The sequence below is a fragment of the Gallus gallus genome, chromosome 1, assembly GCF_016699485.2.
Source record: "Gallus gallus isolate bGalGal1 chromosome 1, bGalGal1.mat.broiler.GRCg7b, whole genome shotgun sequence".
NCBI classification, from domain to species: domain Eukaryota; kingdom Metazoa; phylum Chordata; class Aves; order Galliformes; family Phasianidae; genus Gallus; species Gallus gallus.
The window spans coordinates 166,476,044-166,497,095 of NC_052532.1; the positions used below are offsets into that span (position 1 = coordinate 166,476,044).

The following is a 21,052-nucleotide window of genomic DNA, read 5'->3' on the forward strand; positions in this document are numbered from 1 at the left end:
CTGCACATATTGAATCTGCAGTCCCTTGCTGGGGATGGAAAGGAACTGTAGGTGTGCACCCATGCTAGACATTGACTTCTCTAGCAGCAGCTTAGCCCAATCCTCAGGAACCCTCGGTGCACTCTCTTCTGTCATGTCCACATTCTCAGCTTACTCTACATGAGTAAATCTGACACCAGCTTTATAGGGAGGGAATGCTCAAGTAAAGAAGCTGCCGTTTTTATCTCTGTGACTATTCTTCAATGATAATGAGATAGCTGAAATGTTAAATAAATTTTTGACTACTATTCTCATTCTCCCTAACTGATGAGGAGATTTGCCGTCACCTCAATTAATCAAGTCAGCATTCCTGGCCCAAATTTTTTTCCTTTATATTTTTAGGTAGTGAGGGAAAATGTTTTGAAATAGGAGCTTGCAACTAGCTGGTGGAGTCCACAGCAATAGAGGTACTAACAGCTAAGAAAAGGAAAGTGAATAAATTTGCCTTTGGGAATCAGAGAATCATAGAATCGTAGAATGGCCTGCGTTGAAAAGGACCACAATGATCATCGAGTTTCAACCTCCCCTGCCACATGCAGGGTTGCCAACCACTAGACCAGGCTGCCCAGAGACATATCCAGCCTGGCCTTGAATTCCTCTAGGGATGGGGCATTCACAGCCTCCTTGGGCAACCCATTCCAGCATGTCACCACCCTCTGCGTGAAAAACTTCCTCCTAATATCTAACCTAAATCTCCCCTGTCTCAGTTGAAAACCATTCCCCCTTGTCCTATCATTATTCACCCTTATAAACAGCCGTTTTCCCTCCTGTTTATACACTCCCTTCAAGTACTGGAAGGCCACAATGAGGTCTCCCCAGACCCTTCTCTTTTCCAAGCTAAACAAGCCCAGTTCCCTCAGCCTTTCCTCATAGGAGGGGTGCTCCAGCCCTCTGATCATCTTAGCGGCCCTCCTCTGGACCCGCTCTAAAAGCTCCTTGTCCTTCCTGTACTGGGGGCCCCAGGCCTGGATGCAGTACTCCAGATGGGGCCTCACAAGAGCTGAGTAGAGGGGCACAATCACCTCCCTCTCCCTGCTGGCCACCTCTTTTTTAATGCAGCCCAGAACACAGTTGGCCTTCTGGGCTGCGAGCACACATTGCCAGCTGATGTCCAGCTTCTCATCCACCAGGACCCTCAAGTCCTTCTCCGCAGGGAAACACAGTGATAGATCATATTGAGAACTTAGACAACTCTAACCATGAGAGTAAGGTTTTGTTTCATTTAATGGGGTGTCATCCTATTCAGTTCACAAAGTGATGCACCACCTCCTGGGCCCAGTGGAACACTCATGACTTCTCCCTGTGATTTGGGCCTCATCTTATTGCCATTTCTTTTTCTTGAACTAGCCATTTATCTACTGAAATATTAAAAATATTCAATTTATTTTACTTGGATCTATCTGACATGAATAAAGGAAAAAATATCTGGGATTTAAAATGCATTGCCTGGCATGATTAAATGGTGAAATGAATAAAGTTTTAATGCATGATTGGTAATTATTTAATAATTAAAGAGCTCTTATGAATATTCTTGAACACCCTGTGGAAAAGCTAAACGGTACGCTGATTTCATCAAGCATTCAAATAAAATCGGAATTTATTTTAATAAGATCATTATAAAGATAGTCTGCAGGAAAATCACCACAATAATGCAAACAGGACAGAAATGTCACTTGCTACAATACCTCTTCTTTTTTTCGTATAAGACCTTGATTTTTCCATGCAAAAGATTTTTCTGCACTAATGTATTTCAGGTGAACTCAATTCCAAATGCCGTGGCAACCAGTCAGGTTTCATCAGTGGTTCAGTGACAGTTGGACCAGGCTTGGTTTGTAAGTGCAGATGAATGGCAGCTTCTGACCGCAGGGGGAGCTGTCCCACTGAGCCCCTCCTGGAAACAAAGGGTGATCACAGAGGAAAATCAGATGTGATAGAGAACCATTTCACTCCTGACATGAAATCATTCAATCTCAGCTTAGTCTCTGGAAATCTCATTTTCTTTTAATTTGTGTTTCCATATTACATACATTGCAGGTTTGGGCAACATTTCAATAAGATGGTGTTTTCTCTTTCTTATCCTGAAAAGAGTTATCCCATTCAAATGTCAGAAGTTCAAGATCAAAGTAAACAACAGGAATCGTAAATCATCCCAGGTTTTCCTTACCTCCGATATTGACCATCAGGCAAAGTTTTATGTTAAGCAGGCTGTTAATTAGTCCTCCAACAGCATGGAAAATGGATGACAGAGGCCTCTGGACAAAGGTTATCAGAGATCCATCACTCCATTTCAACGATGAACCCTGCAGACAAAAAAGAAAAACTCCAGAAATCTAATGGGAACTTCAGGTTGCTTTTAAATTCTGAAAGTTGTTTGGTAGTTATATATTTACTGATATGGAAAAAGACTGAGTGTGGACTTTCCTCCCTATGGTTGCTGAAAGAGTTATTGCTTATGGGGATATCGCTGTTCTGTAGAACAGCATGAATAATTCATTTTTAATTCCGTATTAGATTAATTTCACCTTATCCTCTGTTCGTGAATTGTCCTCAAATAAATTGTAATTTTCTTGAATATATTTGTTATTCAGAACAGACAATAGCACTCATGAGTAATTCATTGCAGGTAGGTGACATTCAGATTTTGAGACACTCGGGATGGACACACGGGTCACTCATGCACCCTGTTACATGCTGAAACTTACAGAATTGAGTTTCTACTTCTAAAAGGCACTTACAAATCTGAAATTCACTTGCTTTTACCATTCTAAAATGTTAATTTTAAACACATCATATCAGCAAAAGCACTGGTAGATTCATTGGCTGGAATACTGGTGGGAGAACATTCTGAACAAATTCATTATAAGAATCTGAACGAATATATCCATTTATAGAACCAAGTTGAGTCTACTGACCTGGCATTCTGCTAAACTGAGATTAAGTAGAGAAATTATTACCCACCATCCTCTTTCAGATTTGTACCTCACCTCTCCTTCTTCAGGTGGAATTTAATTGGAATATGATGTTAATGAAAGTTTATCCCTTCAACTCTTTTCCCTCTAACTCCTATCTTTTCGATCCTCCGAAATCATTGAAAGAATGTAACAGGAGTATTTAATACTTCTTTTAGTTTTGATGAGACTGAAATTATTTTCTATGGCAACAAAAGGAAGGTCTCCACTTGAAAACAAAAGCATTTTTTTTAAACAATAGATTTATCAGTTGAGTTCTAAAGTTCTTTTGACTGATGTTCGTTTTCATTTCTGGTCCTGGCATACTTGCCTTTAGGTACGTTCCCCCTGTCCAGAACTGGGTATTCTGTTGTCCCTGAGAAAGCTTACGAAGGAATTCATTCTGTTCTGCACTGGTGATGCTGGTTAGGTGACCTCCTGCACTTTTAGCCGAACATGTTTTCTGTACAGTAGAGAGAGTTAAACATGGAAAATATAAAATGGCTCCAGCTTTGTCATGACAAGCTTTCTGAATAAGAAGTGGGCAAAGAAAAAAATGTGGAATGAATAATTAGGAGATGGAAGGGGACAGGCAATAAGAGAAAGTCCAATAAAGGGAAATCTAAGAGGAGTGGAAATATAAAGTGACAGGGAAATCCATCGAAAGTCTGCAGTTTCAAATAATGAGAAATCAAAGATAGAAAAAGAGAGGAACGGAGAGAAGAGATGCTCAGTAAAAGTAAAGGACCAAACAACAGGAACCAAGTGAGTAGCGTCTATATTGCAACCAGCTGTATGGGCTTTCTGTACAGTCAGTGGAAATCAGGAGGTGTCTCCAAACTGCAAGAAAGAAACTGAAGGGAGATAGGATGAAGTGGCTGTCACTGGACAGAATTTACTGAGCAATGCAGCATAGGTACCTTCATATTTTTGATAGCTAAACTTGGGCAAAATGCACTGTACAATGATAATAAATGCAAAAAGACTGATGAGAATAAATGGAAATTCTGGAGTAGCTGGTCCAAGTGGATTCTGTTTGCTACATTTCTTCCTCATGTCCCCATCCAGATGGGAAATGGAATAGGCAGGAACACTGCTCCATTCTCGAGTTTCTCTAAACTCAACTCAGAGCTTGATTTGCATTTGATAAAGAAGGATACTTTTCTCTGCACCTTGAAGCAAGAGCACTGTAGTTGGTGTTTAGGCTCAGGGGAAGATTCTTCTCTTCATCCTGAGGCATTTAAATTTCATACACTCTTGTAGACAGGGCTTAAGAGGAATACGGTATACCAAGTTAAACTTTTATGGAAATGTTTGTTTTAGTCTTCAAAGATACATCATCAGGTGCAGGGCTTCAAATTATAGGGCTCACTTGATTTCATCTGAGCAGGCAGCAAAATGAAGTCAGAATGTCTTTTAGGAAGTATCACAAAGTGGAAAAAGGGTTTGATGAATCACAGTCAAAGTTCAAACCCAGTAAGGATGATGTTGTGTGCCACAAGGGAAGCAGGAGGAGAAACATCTCAACTATAACTCATCAGTTTGGCATCCTCTTACAATCAGTGATCCCCAGGAATCCCCTCGGCTTCTATTCACTGGTATATTTCTTCCCAGAATGCACAGGGAAGTGTTGGAGTCACCATCCCTGGCAGTCTTCAAGAAATGTATAGATATGGCACTGAGGGACATAGTTTAGTGGGCAGTATACATGGTAAGTGGATGGTTGGATTAGATATTAGGGGTCTTTTCCAAATTTTATCATTCTATGATTATAGATACTTTATTTTAGAGTATGAGGAAAATAGACCCCAAGCTCAAAAAACTCAAAAGGGACACAGGAAGAGAGGAGAAATAGCAACTCCAGGTCTATGCTCCAAGCAGGAGGTGGTTAATTGTAGAAGTATGTTATTTTGTGAAGCAGAGTACAACCAATCTCATCAGGAGCACCGAGATGAATATCAGGTACTTTTGGTCAACACTGGTACATGACAGAAGCAGCAGAAATGGAGGAAAAAATAATTAGGCACAAGAAAGATAACTGTGGGAAGCAGAGAAGAAATGATAAACACTGCTGTTTTGAGCAACCCAGTACCTCAGCTTCCAGCCATGTCATTCTCTCTTGAATAAGCATGTAACAGTGGTCTTTGTAACTAATCCAGCCTTTCTGGCACCGACTTCGACAGATCTGCCTTGCAGATGAGTCTTGTTGAGATGGGTTAGGAATTATGTTATGTTCAGGATTAAGTCTGCCAAAAAAATCAAACAAGAACCGAGCATTGCGATGCCTGGCTGTGGAGTTGCCAGCACCTGAAAGAAACACAGAATAAACTTACAAGAGAAGTCTCACTCATCTTTCCAGAAAAGAAAGTATTATTTCCCTATTATCTTTCGAATCAACTAAGTTCAGTTCAACATCTCACAGGGACGTTCAGTGAAGTGAAACAACAAAATAGAGGGTATCCAGACACTTTTTTTCCCCTTATTTCCATTTTTTTTTAAACAAGAAATATAAAATATCAGTACACAAAGAGCACTCATTTAGGATTCAGAAGTCGTTTAGGTTATAAGCAGAATTAACTTGCTATTGTCATTACAGGGTCCAGTGGGTGCAGCAGTACTTTAGCAATCTATTTCACTGTGTGGTGCAATGCATCACATTTGTGGATCTGTCCCCTGGAAACACAGCAGCAGGTTCAGCAGGCCAGCTCTGAAAGGTGTGCAAGACTGTGGATTCCCAAGAGTCATCAGCGTGTGGCCTGACTGGCTTGAATTGTAGTGTATTAGTCTCTCTTTGCTGGGGAGAGCCTATCTCTGCAAAAGTAATAGGGATTTCAGGCTGGTTCATCACATTGCTTTAGAGGAGAACAAAATACATCTGTCAGACCTGAATTAAGATGGATTTTGTTGAAAGTTCTTGGAATTGATTTCTTTCCAGTTTCCTTATTGGTAAGTAGTCAGCAGAGTTGGGTTCAACTTACAAAATATCATTGATTTCTCTCCCCAAACCACAGATGATTCAGCTTGTAATTTCCTCTACAATTATAGAGCAGGTCTCCTTAGAAACTACTTGTATCCATTCAAAGTTTCATCTTGTGGAAACCACATTTCCCCTCTCTTTGGACAGATGTGCTTGGCACTAGTCCAGATTTAAAAAAAAAAAAAAGAAAAGAAAAAAAAAATAATAAAAAGGAGGGACAAGGAATGATAAATATTTTCCTCCCATACCCTCTTTTCTGCTTCCTGAAAGGATATTCACAGCATTACTGTTTCAGCACCCTCTGAGTGCTTTTGGATCTCTGGACATCCCAGGCAGTGAGGCTGGCTAAGGTGCTGCTCATGCCTTCTCAGTGGGATTATCTAGCATGTTGCAGTCTCTCTCCTCTAAGGCATAACAGAGCACAAAAGAGTGGGCATGTCTTCTGCCCTGATACAGTGTCATGCCACCAAAGCCTAGCCAAGCCAAGGTGATTGCACAATTGGCTCTGACTTGGGTAGCAGTCATACATTGCTCCTTGTGTAGAACCTCAGCAACACACAGGGGAAGTCTCCACCTTCTCTTGGCATTCTCTGTGACCTTCAAAGTAACCCATCCCTGTGCAGGGAGTCCCCGCCATGGAAAGAGCTTGGCTTCTGGGTTTGAGTGAGAGGGTCAAATAAGCCACAGGACCTGGTTTGGACAGATAAATCACAGGAGCTAATGACAGTTTGCAGAGCTTTGCAAGAGAGAAGCTTGTACTGCGGCAAGGTCACATGCAGAGTGTCTCTAACTAACTTCTGTTTTTTCCTCAGTACTTTTCTGAAAAGGTCGAGATGACATTAAACTCATTTTACATTTAGAAAAATACCTCAGATCTTCAGTCTTAATGACTGTGAAGTAAGCCTGTTCTGGCAACAGAGGCAAAAAGTTGAAGCAAGGAGACAGGTTTATATATATATATATACATATATATATACTTACAACATCAAACAAACAACTGAATCACATTAAACTCACCTTCTGAGCCAGAGAGAGCTAAGGCTCCAAAAAGGAGAAAAAGAAACAGATGGGTCATTGTCAGAAGACCTGGTGGTCCTGCTGCCTGTGACCTGTAAAGAGCAGAAGGTGGTCAGTGTGGTAATTAAACGCTGGTGGAAGCTGGAAGCAGGAAAGATCTGCCACGCCATGAAAGAGACTTGTAGCAATGTATTTCACTGCCGTGGGGAGAGCATGCATATGAGGTGGACTGAGAACTGCAGGGCCTGAAGCACTGTGGCCAGCGTCAAAAAGTTCAGCAAGTGACCTGCAGTGTATGTCCCCGGGGTCAATACTGCTGCCAGTACTTGGTAAGATCTTTGTTTATGACCTCTGTGATGGAACACAGTGTACCATCCGCAAATTCACAGATGATTTAAAACTAGGAGGAGTAGTTGACATGCCAAATGGTTGTGCTGCCCTTCAGAGGGATCTCAACAGACTGGAGAAATGGGTAAGCAGGAACCTCATGGAGTTCAACAATACATATACCAGGTCCTGTCTCTGGCGAGGACTAACCCCAGGCAGCAGTAGAGGCTGGGAGCCAACTAACTGGAAAGCAGCTCTTCAAAGAAGGACCTGGTAGACAACAAGCTGACTATGGGCCAGCAGTGCACTCTAAAAACCAAGGACAGTAGCTTCTTGGGTTGCATTAGAAAAAAGATAGCCAGCAGGTTGAGGGAAGTAATAATAATTCTCTGTTTAGTTCTAGTGCTGGGATCTCCAGTACAAGTTAAACATGGGTGTAGTGGAGTGAGTTCAGCAAAGAGCCACAGTGATGACAAATTGACTGAAGCATCTTTCATATGAGATGAGAAAGATGGGACTGTTCAGCCCAGAGAATACAAGGTTCTGGGGAAACTTCGTTGTGGCCTTTCAGTATTTAAAGGGAGTTTATAATCAGGAATGAGATTGACTTTTTTTCACATTCTGATAGTGATAGGATAAGGGAGAATGGTTTTAAACTAAAAGAGGGGAGATTTAGATTAGGTATTAGGAGAAAATTATTTTTAGTCAGAGGGTGGTGAGTCTTTGGAACAGGCTGCCCAGAGAAGCTGGAGAAGCTCCACCCCTGGAGGCGTTCAAGGCCAAGTTGGATGAGGCCTTGGCAGCCTGAGCTGGTGGGTGGCAGTACTGCTTATGCCTACGGCAGGGGGGTTGGAACTGGATGGGCTTTAAGGTCCCTTCTGACCCAAGCCATTCTATAAGTCTGTGATTCTATGATTCTTCTGACTCCTTCCTGTTGGAAACACTCCCTCTCAATCCACCTTATCCTTGCTTCTTTCTGCCCACTCTTGTAATGCATTTCCTGTTCCTTTGCTTACACCATTTATGACAAAGTCATTACCTCTGCATCACTTCAGAATGTTGTTCAGCTCACCAATCAAAATTTTGTTTTTTGTTAGATTTCCCCCCCATTTTTCAGCATAGATTTTCTCTTTCCAAATTGTCCTGTTTCTCATTTGCTTTAGTGCGCACATGAAGAGAGAATCATCCATCTTCTCTCCTTACTCATTTTTTTAAACCAATTTTCACATTTCTTGTTTTAGTAAATCAGCTCTGAAGCGTAGGAACAGAGTGCAGGAGAATGAACAGAAAGTAAAACAGCCCTGGCATTTGTTGGGGATGACTTGTAGGGAAGGTGTCACACAGTTGCTTTGGCAGAATTAAAAGAACACCTCCCGTGCTACTGCAGTGTATACAAGCAAGGATGCAACAAATAAGGACAGAATTGATGCAGGGCTGAAAGCAGCAGCAGAAGGTTGAACTTCAGTTCATTCAATACTACAGACAAAAAGAAGAATAGACCTGAAATGCCATTGCTGTGAGAAATTGAGAGATTTTGATGAACCTCAGATTGAGTTAACAGAAATCACTTGGTTAGTAACTCCTACATAGAGCAAATCAAAGATAGTCCCAGTTTGCACATATTTTGACCTTCGCTATGCTATAAAAAACCCTAGAGTGATTTCATTTCAATTGTTGTGGCTCTGGATTGACAGTTGAGTAAAGAAGATTGAAAGCACACCTATTGTGAAATTGAAATCACATCTATTGCATGGAAAAGTTACATCCACAGTGCTAGAGAGATAGAGGTGTAAGGAATAGATAACAAATGAAAATGGTACCTCTGTGAAACAGAAAGTGGAAGGTTTGTATAAATATGTTTTCATATAACGCACACGCTCTTATGTACACTCGTATAATTGCAGACTTACATGAACATACATATACAGACATAAAGATACAAAACAGCTACACAGAGATATATTAAAAATGTTAAATTAGTATTAAAACCCACCACCTTTGCTAATAAGCTGGGGCAGTTCTAAGAAAAAATGGTAAAAAGAAGAGTTAGATACCAGTTTATGGATATGTGTTCTTCTTCCCTTCCTCTTCTCTTTAGGGGAGAAATCTTTGTCCTTGAGGTATTTATATTATGCCAACTTTTGCTAGCATGGTTCTTTGCTCTGGTAAGTGAAACCACCTCCAGTATTATCCCTGACAGCTTTTGCTGTGGGAGTGTTTTCCCTCAAACATGGGTGGGTGGGATCAGGTTCTTGCCATACTTTGTGTACGCTGATTGAAATGTCTGTGTGTATTAGGGCCTTAATCTGAAACACACCCTTAATCTGGGTCCGGAGGGCAAATTCCTATCTCAGCACCAGAGGCAGTGGGGCTGTGCCCCACTCAATGAGGGGCTGAGAGGCTTCTATGGAAATATCATCACTGGACAAAACGTGATTGCCCTGGCACCATTAGCCAGCATGTAAACAGGTTTTATGTGGCTCGACAGGCATGTGAATGGAAGTACCACTTAAGCAATTGTGTACATGTGTTCTGTTTGTGTTCTGTTGTGAACAGGTACCTGTTCATCCCTGTGTTGCCTGCAGGGCAATACCTAGCGGGGGCTTTGCATGAACTATGCCTGCGGGAGTATTTTTACATAAGGCCGGTATTCAGTTCTGCTGGTAAAACAATGTTCTATGGGACAACGCTGAGAAGCTTTTCAAGCTCTATTAAATTTACATAGGCTCCTACCAGTTTCTTAAATCCTGTTCAAACATCCTCGTGTACAAGAAATATCTTCCCTACTGTCTGAAAAAAAGTCCTGACTCATAGTACACATTTGCACTGATGCGCTTATATAAAATCCAAATATTTAGTAAAGAGGCTGAAATGACCTCCATTCTTCCTCTACACAAATACAGGCCTACCTGTAGGTAGGCCCAGATAAATCCATTCCTTTAAATTGTTCTTTACTCTTTGTCACATGTGGGATATATTTTGATGAGGACATTCTTCACAGACACCATAGGCTGGAATCCAGGTCTTTCTCAGGATGGGTGATGTGGCTGGTTTTCATGAGTTTGCTCCACAAACACCAAGATCCAAGAGCCCAGCAGCTTCTTGGAATGCTCTGTTGGAAGCCCACTCGGCCTCATCACTCAGTACAGTAGGTATATCAAGAAACTCTCTCAAGAGAATGAGATCTAAAAACACATTGGGAAACACTTTCCAGGTGAACTTCTTTATGTACTGACTGCAAAACTGCACTTGACTTCAGAAAGCTGCTTCGTCTTGCTAGTAATACAATGTAATACGTATTCTCTGTCTTTGGTGATGGGCAGTTGTGGATGAGGATTATTGTGCTAATCCTACAGTATGAGAGGAAATAAGTGACCAGATTTTTATACCCACTCTCTCCATAAAATATAAAATATTAAAGAAGTTATTTATACAAAACAGCAGTCTGTTCACTACAGCTATATGCATAACTCCTACAAGTGCTGATAGATTTCATCACCTCTTTTCATTTTGTCCTTAAATAATATATGAATTAATTGTGATCATACCCCAAACATTCATTACCTTGTACTATTTGCTAGATCTTTTTGACAAACAGTCCTTGTGAACAGCTGTATTCCCAGTGTTCATGCAGATATGTAAGCCATGCTTTACATGCCATTCTCATGACTCAAGGAAATTATCAGTAATAAGGTTTCAGGTTGTGAATTTAATATTTGAGTTCTATGAATATCTTACGTATTGGAAAGTTAGTGCCTTGTTTGTCCATTTGCTAATATATTTGTGCTAAATTTGTACAGAATTGTAGAATCCTTTGAGTTGGAAGAGACTCTTAAAGGTCATCTAGTCCTAGGTTACAGGAGTTCAAGGGTCACACACCTAAAAATGTGTTTTTTGGTTTTCAAGATCTTCAGCAGACTTCACAGCCCACAACCCCTGATGAAAACCAGTTGGACATTGCAATTCCATTGCATTAAGAATTATCTGAAACTTCTCCCCTCTACTTTAGCAGCACAGATGAAGCTGGTTTGCTTGAATTACAAAGAATTTTCATAGGACTTAGCTGGAATCGTTCTGCCTTCATGAAGATATCTGCTCTCTGGTTCTCAGAGCATGGACATGTTCTGCTTCCCAAAACCACTGGCTGATGTTGGGATGCACGATGCTACTCATTTGCAGTCTAGCTCTCAGCAGCCCCATGAATCCACACAGAGATAGTTTCGAAGGCTGAGCAGGAGTTTCGTTGGGAGAGTAGGAGCAGTCAGTTGCATTGCAAAACAGCAAAGATGTGGTCAACCAAAACAGCAGTGCAATGGCTGAGGTTGTGCAAAATACTTAGATCAGATTCCCAGAGCTCTCTGTCACACTTTCTATCTTCCCCTACTCCCCTTTTCTCTCCCCCTACTCCTGCGTTGCTAGGATATGTGTCAGCAGAATGGAAATGATACTGTTCCTGGGGAGAAACAGAATTTAATATTAATACTGTCTCCCGTGGAAAAGTGAAGGGTGAGTCAAAAATGAATAGAGTTTGTTTTATATATGAAGTCTTTCATTCTGCAAGGTAACTCAAAGCACAGTACTGTGAATTTAATGCTACCAACTCTGGTGGCTGTGTAGTCAAACACAGCAGGCTTTGTGCATTAGACAGTAACGTTTCATTAGCAGGAGTTTCACTAACAAAGAAATAGGAGAGAAATGCTCATTAGAGCATTTCTCTATGGGCATTATTTGATATAAGTGTCACAAGGAGCTCTGAATGCATACTGGGCTGAAATCAGGTAAGATCACCTCAGTTAAATGGACCCAGCTTTTCTCTCTGCTTTTCCAGCCTTCTGTGGTTTCCTGTTTCTTTATATTCCTCCTCAAAATGCAGCTTCCTGCTCTCTTCAGCAGTGACCTCTATGTCCATATTGCCCTTTTTGTTTCCAAACAAGATGGTTTAATACAATTTAAGATGTCAGAATTTGATGGTCCAAAGCTCAAAGCAAGCAGCTTTGTCTGTTTGTTCAAGTAAGAAAGCTACCTCTGCCCTCAGAGACCTTTCTGTCATCTCTCACTGTATTTGCACTATGTCCTGCCGTATCCTGACAATATGCCCTGCCAGATGCAGTTATAAGGAGCTGGTGCTTTCCCATACTTCAGTTCCCCATGGGGAAGGTGGTGTAGATAAATAAGGATGACAGGATCTGAGTCTGAGATTGTTAGTTAGATTGAAATTAGTGTATTCTCTGAAAACTGCTGTAAGCTTCCTCCAGGATGCAAACTATAATTCTTTTCAACTCTGTACCACAAAATTAGACAATCAGAAGGACTTAAGAACTGAGTCTGTCCTATGGTGGTTTTTAAGGGGTTCCAGTCTGTAACTCCTAGGATAAAGCATTTTCACAGTGCTAGTTTTAGCCAGTTTATATTCTTCTTTTCCCAGATGATCTGACCCTGTTCCTGATGTATATGGATGGTCCTGTTCTATTCTCTGCCTCATTTTAGGGAGGGACAGGCATTTCACCACCTTTTTCTCTTTAACAATTGTTTCCCACCTCCTTCCTTCCCTATCAGTTTTTACTTTGATCTGAAATAGAGCTGATCTTCTCTTTTTGACCATTTACATGACCCTTGTGTTGATTATGAGAAAATAAATGAGTTGAAAGACGTTAGGCTGTTATTAGGACCTTGCATCAGACAAAAGTGGCTAACTTGGGGTGTCAGTTCCAAAAACTGTATCATCCTTGACTACCATCAGTCAACTGCAGTAAGGAAGCCTTTCCAAAGTTCAGTCATGTGATGGCTAGATTACACCAAATTAAAAATAATAGTAAGACACGTCACACTTCACAACAAAGTCAGTTTTCCCTGGTTTGTAGGCTAAACACTTTTGGTAGCCAAACCTACTGAGGTATGCTCCATCCCTGGAGGCCTTCAAGGTCAGGTTGGATGGGGCCCTGGGCAGCCTAGTGGGTGGCAACTCTGCCACAGCAGGGGGTTTGGAGCTTGATGATCTTTAAGGTCCCTTCAAACCTAAGCCATTCTATGATTCTATGATTCTATGAAGTAATCCTGTGCAGCCCTGCATGCTGGTGGATAGATATTTCCACCTGGTCAAACAGCATCGTCAAACAAGATGCCACTATTACTTCTGAGGTGCTGCATTCCCTGCTTGTGGATAGTCATAGGCAAACATAAAGGGAAGAGGGAGTGAAAGAACAACAGATCTGAGGAAAATAAAGTGCTCTGTGCTTGCAGGATCAAACGCAGATGGTCAGTCACAGATGAATGCTTTGGGCTGGCAGGTCAAACCACAACAGCTATCACTCTGGTCCCTGGCTCACTTCCCCAGTTAACTGTGTGGCCTGGTCAGCTCTCTTTCTCTCTCTCTTTCCCAGTTCAGGCAAAACTGCCTTTCTCTGTTGGCTGCAGAGCTGTCAGTCTCAACTCAGCTGAAAATTTGAGTGAGAAAGGGCAGAAGATGGAAGAGGAGCTTTGTATGCAATGGAAATGGGAGAACTGTGTACTTTTTGGTCCTTGCCCAAGTAGTGGATGTGGTCAGGAAGACCTCCAGTGGGCTCCTCTTGGTGTCATTGTGATTCCTCAGGTCTAGCAGGGCCTTGCTACTGGAATGGAATAGATACAGGCCGATCCTTGCTCCTTCTAGAAGTCCTCCTTTCCTCCTTCACCTACTTGCCTATTTTTTTTTTTTTTTCATGACATGAACTCATCCCTTCATTATCTTATCTCATTACTTCTGGTATATCTTCTAATTAACTCATTTCTGACTCCAAACAATCTCTATACACTCCTTGGGGTTTTCCATCTGGAGGGTTTTATTGGCATAATTCAGTCTCCCTCTCCTTCTTTTCCATCTTTGCTGTCTGTGCTTAGTGTTGAAGACTAACAGAGTATTTATGAATCTGTGCATGCTTCCCAAGCTAGCATTCCCAACTACTGTAAGCCACAGTCATTACTATTCATGCTTGTAGAAGTCAGCAACTGAATTTAAGGAATATTCAGCTTTAGTAGCTTTACTGAGATCAACAAAACTTGGCAAAAATACTTTACAGCCTTCCTCCTGTCCTCATTCTTGGACTTGTAGTCCTCAGCCAGTGATGAGCTATGCTGGCATGACTATATACTGAATTATGGAGCTGCCATTTTTTGGGCTGCTGCCATCTGCCGCCCCAGAGTGCCCATCATTTTGGAGGTAACAAAGGGGATCTCTAACCAACATTATGTCATGGAAATATGTTCTTTGTGAGTTTTAAATGGTTGAAAGTGTTCCAATATATCCTTCATTCTGTACTTTTCTTTCTTGTTTTTATTCTCTGCTTCCTTTAGTAAAATCCCCTGCAAGAGAATAGTGAAAAAAGAAAAAAAAATATAAAAGGAAAATCCCATTCAAAGCCATGTGAAATTACTTTTGAATCAGATGCAAATTTGGTCCTACTCTTCACAGATGGTCCTACTCTTCACAGATTGCAGCGTGCTGCCTTTCTCTGACAGGATCTGAAGCAAAGAAGGCAGAAGTGTTATCTCTACAGCACCATGAAACTTAATGACAGCAGGTCTATGAGGGAAACACTGCACCATCGCCATGTGCTCAATCTCCAGCAGCAGAGCTCACTGGGTAGGTGCCTGCTGGCACTGATAAGTACATCACTAACCTAAAGCAGTTGGAGCCTAGAGGGTAAGGCTGGAGTTGGAGAGGAGGTTTATAGGCTGTGTAGTCACCACATACACACACGGATGCACACAGGATAGGAAGACCTTGTGGAATCTTATGACTATTGAACTGTACCCTTCTTGGTGGAAATTATGACCGTACCAACAGGTCCAGACTTTTGTGCTTCTGGCTTTTCACATGAATTTCTTCACTGAGAAAGTGCCTGTCCCCTTCCACTGTCACTGGCCATAGAAAAATTAAATGCAGACAGCTGGAGAGTAAGTGCACAGATGGGCTATTTGTCCTGTCCATCTACTTGCTCCATAGCCATGGTGCCTATGTAGCCTTTATGTCTTTTGTCTACATGCTCTGTAGCTCAGTGAAAATTATGAATCTTGGGCTTCTGGGAACCATTAAAGTACAGTTACAGCCTTTTCCTGAAAGACTGCTGCCAGCTGAACCTTCCTGGAGACATGCAATGACATTCCCTAGCATAACATGAGTTCACTTAATACCAAAGAATTGGGTGTCACCCAGGGGTGGTTAGGTCTCACACAATTAAAGATTACTTTAGGACAAAACTAGCATTGGTTGCACTGTTTAGATTTTTAGGAGGGGATATTGGTTTACAGTGCACTGAAAGAAAGAGAGAGATGCTGAATGTTGCCCGTTTTGTTCTCCTAGCTGATCCCATAACCTTGATATTTTAGACAAGTCTGCTACTACTCTCATGAATCATGACAAGAGTAGTGCCACATCACCAGGAGATGCTGGCTGTTAGCAGAAGGCTCAACAGCTCCAGCTTTTAATTGAGTACGATATCTACAGACTCCACCATTCAAACTTGGCGAATGCCAGTTGACTTTACACCCTTATTCTGCTGTGATCAGTGCTGCTATGTGTGTGTGTGACTCAGCTGACTTTTGTGCACTACAGGAGCCTGCTTCAATACAAGCTCCCATCTCTGCAGCAGTTCCAGTGGTATGTGGTCTTGCAGTCAACTTGCACAGCAGCAATCACTGCACATGCATATTTATCTGATGACAGACTGATTTCCATATTCTTCACCTATTATCCAAGTCACATTACCCAAGAAGAAATTAAGTTTTACATCTCTTTCCTGGACTAAGCTGGTTAAGAAATCCCCCAGCAAAGTCTCAGCTAGAAAGAACATCTCAATTGAAGAGTTCAGCTGGCTCTGAATGAGGCAGATTGTACAGACACAGTAATCCTAGGTAAAGACATGTCTGAGCTGCTAAATTCTCTCTGACCATCACTTTCTGTTGGATTATTCTGATACTGGTGAATGTAATCTTAATAGAATTAACCTGTATTACCTTTCTCTGTTCTACCATCATCCAGGAACTCATATAGCTTAAGTCCTACCAGGTGAACATGGTGAATTCTTGTCCTTTACATCCATGCTGAATAATTAAAATGTACCCTGGCTTAAATAAATAAATAAACAAATGAAATATAATCTAGGTTGTTTCTAAACTGTGTGTTTATATGAGCAAAAGGGAAAAAGATAGATTCGTGACAAGAGCAGTTCGGAAATGGCTTACAAAGACAGCACGAAACTGTTCCCATCTGGCTGTGGTGGTGATTTAAGCTGGGATTTTCAAAGGCACCTGATGTAGTGATGTGCCCAAAACCAAAAGGATTTGCCAAATTTCCAAACTTTGATGTGGAATGAAGAGCATCACTGCATGCCCCACATCTGAAATATACCACTCTGCAAACTTTTCTGTGTGTTTTGCTGACCAGTTTTGTTCCTGTTTGGAAGGGAAATGACTTGGATAGGATTAGTGTTTTTGCTTTCTCTCAGCTCCCCCAGTCATCTGTAGCGGTAGCAGTACTTCATTCTATTTGCTCTCATTTTAAGGTCTTCAGCGTGTGTCAGCAAGTCTACTTATGCTTGGCAGGGAGAGAGATGTATTAACTGTTCTGCTGCACCATTCCCCTCAAGCCTTTTTGGTACCTTTTAAAAAAAGCAAAAGCTAAAAAAAAAAAAAAAAAAAAAAGAAAGAAAAGAAAAAAAAAGGATTTTCATCTGAAAACAAAAAAAAAAAAAAACATAGAACAATTAAGAATCTTCATCCTGCTTCTGCAGCCTCAGTGATCTCACCCTGTGCCTGGACACCTTGAACAGTACAGCAGCCTATAGAATCATAGAATGGCCTGAGTTGAAAAGGACCACAATGACATCCTGCTATGTGCAGGGTTGCCAACCACCAGACCAGGCTGCCCAGAGCCGCATCCAGCCTGGCCTTGAATGCTTCCAGGGATGGAGCATTGGGATGATTATGAAGCAAAGGAATCCAATACTTAGGTGAGACTTCAAACCTTGTCTCTCAGTTAGCAAGTACCCTCAACAGACAAATGAAACAGGATGTTTCATTTTCTGGCAGAAAATGAAATATATACATGTTTCTGGCAGAAATGTGTTGGAGTCAAGTACCACAAAGCCAATACTGCTGATGGCTTTACTGTTGTTGTACTATGAGGAGGACGTATCTAAGGGCTGGTGGCACTAACTGGCACCTTTTCTCATGGTATCTTTTCTTCAAAATGAACTGGCACAACTACAGTTAGTCAAAAATTTCCATCTGTATTGCTTTCAGAGAACAGTGGGGTTTCAACTAAAAAAAACCCAGCAATTCAGTTTTCCCAGGAAAATCTTTGACTTGTGAGGTGCATTCCCACCACAAATCTTAGCTTATGTGGAAGGGCAGCGCATGATATACTGCTACGATACAGAGAAAATGAGCCATTTGGGGCTTGACATGACAAAGCTTGTGGATGTGATTTTCTCTCAAGGAATGTATAAGTCTGGGTTGAAAATGAGGCCCAGCTTTTTAAAATGAAAAATAAACACTTCCCAAAGGAGAAAAATAAGCTCTTAACAATTTTAATTAATTTTGTAATTGCTCTTCCCCCCAAAACCAAGATAGCTGGGAGCACGTACAGGAGTACCTCCAGACACTGTGCTAACAACCTAATAAAAATATTTACTTACGCTGACTTTGATTCAATTAGTGATTTATTCTAATTATCTGACAGAAATTAACTACCTTTCTATATTAGGTCCTAAATAAAATTAATTTAATTTAATTCTACTGACTTGAATAATTCACAGAGGGACATTGTGTGAAGAGCTGAATATTGCCTGGCAAGGGGATGCAGGATGTTCAGCTCCTTGCAGAATGGGACCTTCTGAAGGCTCCCCTCTCCATGGTCTTGCTCTGCATCTCCCCAGCCCTTGAAAGGATCACAGACTTGTGAAGGGATAATGAAATCTCTGTACAATTATAATGGATTACAAAAAGTATCAGAGTTGTTGTAAATAAATCATTATATCAGGCTCATTTAGCCTGAGTCCTACCCTCAGATGGCTTGTAACACAATCCCAGCTCTGAAAGTCAGCCATTCCTTCACAATTAGATTTATCACTAATCAGAAATGGAAGCTTTCCCTGCCAGCTCTGAACTGTGCTTGAAAATGGGGAGTTGGGCTCCAGCCTCGAAGCTGTATTTATTCATTTACTCAAATCTTAAAAAAAACAAAACAAACAAACAAAAAAAAAAAACACCCATCTGCAAAGATTTATGTGGCCTAACTATTAATTAAAATATACAGTGACCACCTCACAGTGTGCAGCATCCACATTAACCCAGCCATCTAATAAATCATAGCAGCAGAAAGTCTTCTTTCACCTCCTTGTCCTTTGGCAACACACCTTCTGTCCTCCTCAAAAACTCCATTAGGTTCATGGTTTACAGCAGTTGTGTCCCTGCAAGCCTCAATAGTCCCTTTCCACAAAGTCTGGCAGGAAGAGGCACATGAGAAAGGAGCCAAACACGTGTTGTGACCGGAGACAGAGATCTCTCCCAACTGGTTTGGGTGGTACGCCAGTGGGATTTGTGTCCTGGAAGGCCTCAGGTCACTCCTAATTCAGGGCCAAATTCCCATGCAGAAATGAGTAAAATCCTTCTCCCTCTCCCTCATAAATAAGCAAACAAAATTACCGCTAAGTACATTCATCTTCTGCAAATATATATGTTATGATTATGTTGAGAGCAGGTTGAATGTGAGTCAGCAGTGTGCCCTGGCAGCCAGAAGATCCAACCATGCCCTGGGGTGCAGCAGGCCCAGCACTGCCACAGGGTGAGGGGAGGAGTTGTCCCCTCTGCTCTGTGCTGTGTGGCCTCACCTTCAGCACTGGGTGCAGGTGTGGGTGCCACAACAGAAGGGCACAAAACCATTAGAGAGTCTCCAAAGGAGGGCTACAAAGGATATTCTATGAGAGCAGGGTACCACATGATATTCTGTGTGAGTGGATGTAAATAAAATCCCTTTACCACTACAGTCTAGTCATCTCTTGGCAGGCATGGCAACTGAATAGCAGTACTCATATTCTGTCATCAGTGACACAGCAGAGGAGTTTTTTATAATATAGCATGGAATGACTTTATTCAGAGTTTCACACTAGGAAGGGAAAAGGTAATATTGTACTGAGTTCCAGCTAGAGTAGAAACCGCTACAGCTAGAGTAGAAGCTGTGTGTGGGAGGAGACATCTGGATATGACCAGATTATATTTTGTAGTTTAATCCTTTTACTGCTCACAAATAGATTTGGGTGTCAAAATACTTTTTGAGATTTCCTTAATGAAATTATTTCTCAGTGAAATTCAGTTCAACAAGCAGCATTCTGCCAGTCTGTATACACAGTCTCCAAGGCCCTTCTGAAGACACAGAAGAGTTTTTTCAGCTATGTGACCTCATGAAATAATAATCCCAGATATACTTCATGTATAATTCTTGGTCCCCGAGGAGATGATTAAAGAAAGGAAGAAATGCTTGGTCTAGGGACAGAAAAACTGTGGGAATAATAAATATCATGTGGAGCAGAACTGCATTCTGCACAAGGCAGCAACCCAACACCATCCTCCATCCAGATATCCTCCAGTGCCAGGTCTTTGGGAGAGTACAGTCTTAGCTATTAGAAACTTGTAAGTAGATAGTATTAAAAAAACATTATTCTCCTTTGTCATGGATTATTTTCCACCCCCCAAAAATCGAATGAGTGGCGCAGAATGGATTAATTTTGACAAACTTTTTCTCTTACTGACTACAGTGGATATACATAAAAATGAATATAAACAAGAAGCATTAATGGAATCTCATGTTGAAATTTTGTTAAGCATGGCATAACATTTCTATAATAAAATTTTACTATTTCAATACACGTTGTTCAGTAGAGCCCAGTTAAACATAGCTATAGCTATTTGGTATATGGAACTAATTAATATAGTAATTGAGTGGCATCATGCTATAGATTTCAGTTAAGTGGTCACAGTGTATTAGTGCATGTATTTGCCTGTGATAGTGTGGTCCAAGAATGCTTCTGTCAGCCAAATCTTGTAGGACATGGTCCTGCACAGTGTGAACATGACTCTGTCCCTGCTGATATGCCAGTCACATAGCAGGGAAAGTCGTGCATCTGGTGAGGTGTGAGGGTACAGAGCTTTCTAGCTCTGTAAAAGGGAAGCTCCCAAGACACTTAGGGCTATCCTTTTAATTCTCTTACTAGTCCCTTGGTCGTGAGTGTAAACTGTCAGCACAGCTCCTAGGCCGTAAGGATAAAGTGCAAACATCATCAGAAAGGATGCTGCTGTATAAAGGAAACTCAAAAATGGCACCTGGGCTAGAGACCAAAAATAAACAACCTTTCTGCTCTCCATAGCACAGATGAGCACTGTACAAATACCCCATATGAATTCATGCTGTTTGTTTCCAAAATAATTCAGTAAATCCATACAACCTGATGACAAAGGTAAGGATGAACAGATCCACGAGACCTTTAACCATCCTCAGTCACAGTGGTTTATACCTCTCTGATGCAAAGATTACAGTAATGTACCAGATCCATGAGATTCATATTCTCATATTCATACAAGAACCAGTAATGTGCATTGAAATAAAGCAATTAAACTGGATTATATGTTTCAATGAAACAACTGTTTCAATCCAGCAGAAGCAGCAGGCAATAATTTCTTTTTATTTTAGAGAAAACTTCTTTTTTAAGAA

General features: G+C 41.2%; 1 protein-coding gene across 1 annotated transcript; it reads right to left on the reverse strand.

The window, feature by feature from the left end:
- Positions 1 to 1,449: 1,449 nt before the first annotated feature.
- On the reverse strand, positions 1,450 to 9,425 carry REG1A (regenerating family member 1 alpha). Its single transcript, XM_417032.8, has 6 exons — positions 9,363 to 9,425; positions 6,982 to 7,073; positions 5,080 to 5,294; positions 3,319 to 3,450; positions 2,204 to 2,339; positions 1,450 to 1,930 (listed from the first exon to the last, which is right to left on the reverse strand). The coding sequence occupies exons 2-6, from the start codon at positions 7,037 to 7,039 to the stop codon at positions 1,836 to 1,838; spliced, it is 636 nt and encodes a 211-aa protein (XP_417032.1). The 5' UTR covers positions 7,040 to 7,073; positions 9,363 to 9,425; the 3' UTR covers positions 1,450 to 1,835.
- Between the last annotated feature and the right edge of the window lie 11,627 nt (positions 9,426 to 21,052).

Bases quoted from the DNA above. Each gene is read 5' to 3' on its own strand.
- REG1A (XM_417032.8), bottom strand. From the start codon at position 7,039: ATGACCCATCTGTTTCTTTTTCTCCTTTTTGGAGCCTTAGCTCTCTCT. The intron at 3,451-5,079 runs GTACTGGGTTGC...TCTACTGTACAG, and splicing joins TGACATGGCTGGAAGCTGAG to AAAACATGTTCGGCTAAAAG. The intron at 1,931-2,203 runs GTAAGGAAAACC...CTTTGTTTCCAG, and splicing joins CCTGATGGTCAATATCGGAG to GAGGGGCTCAGTGGGACAGC.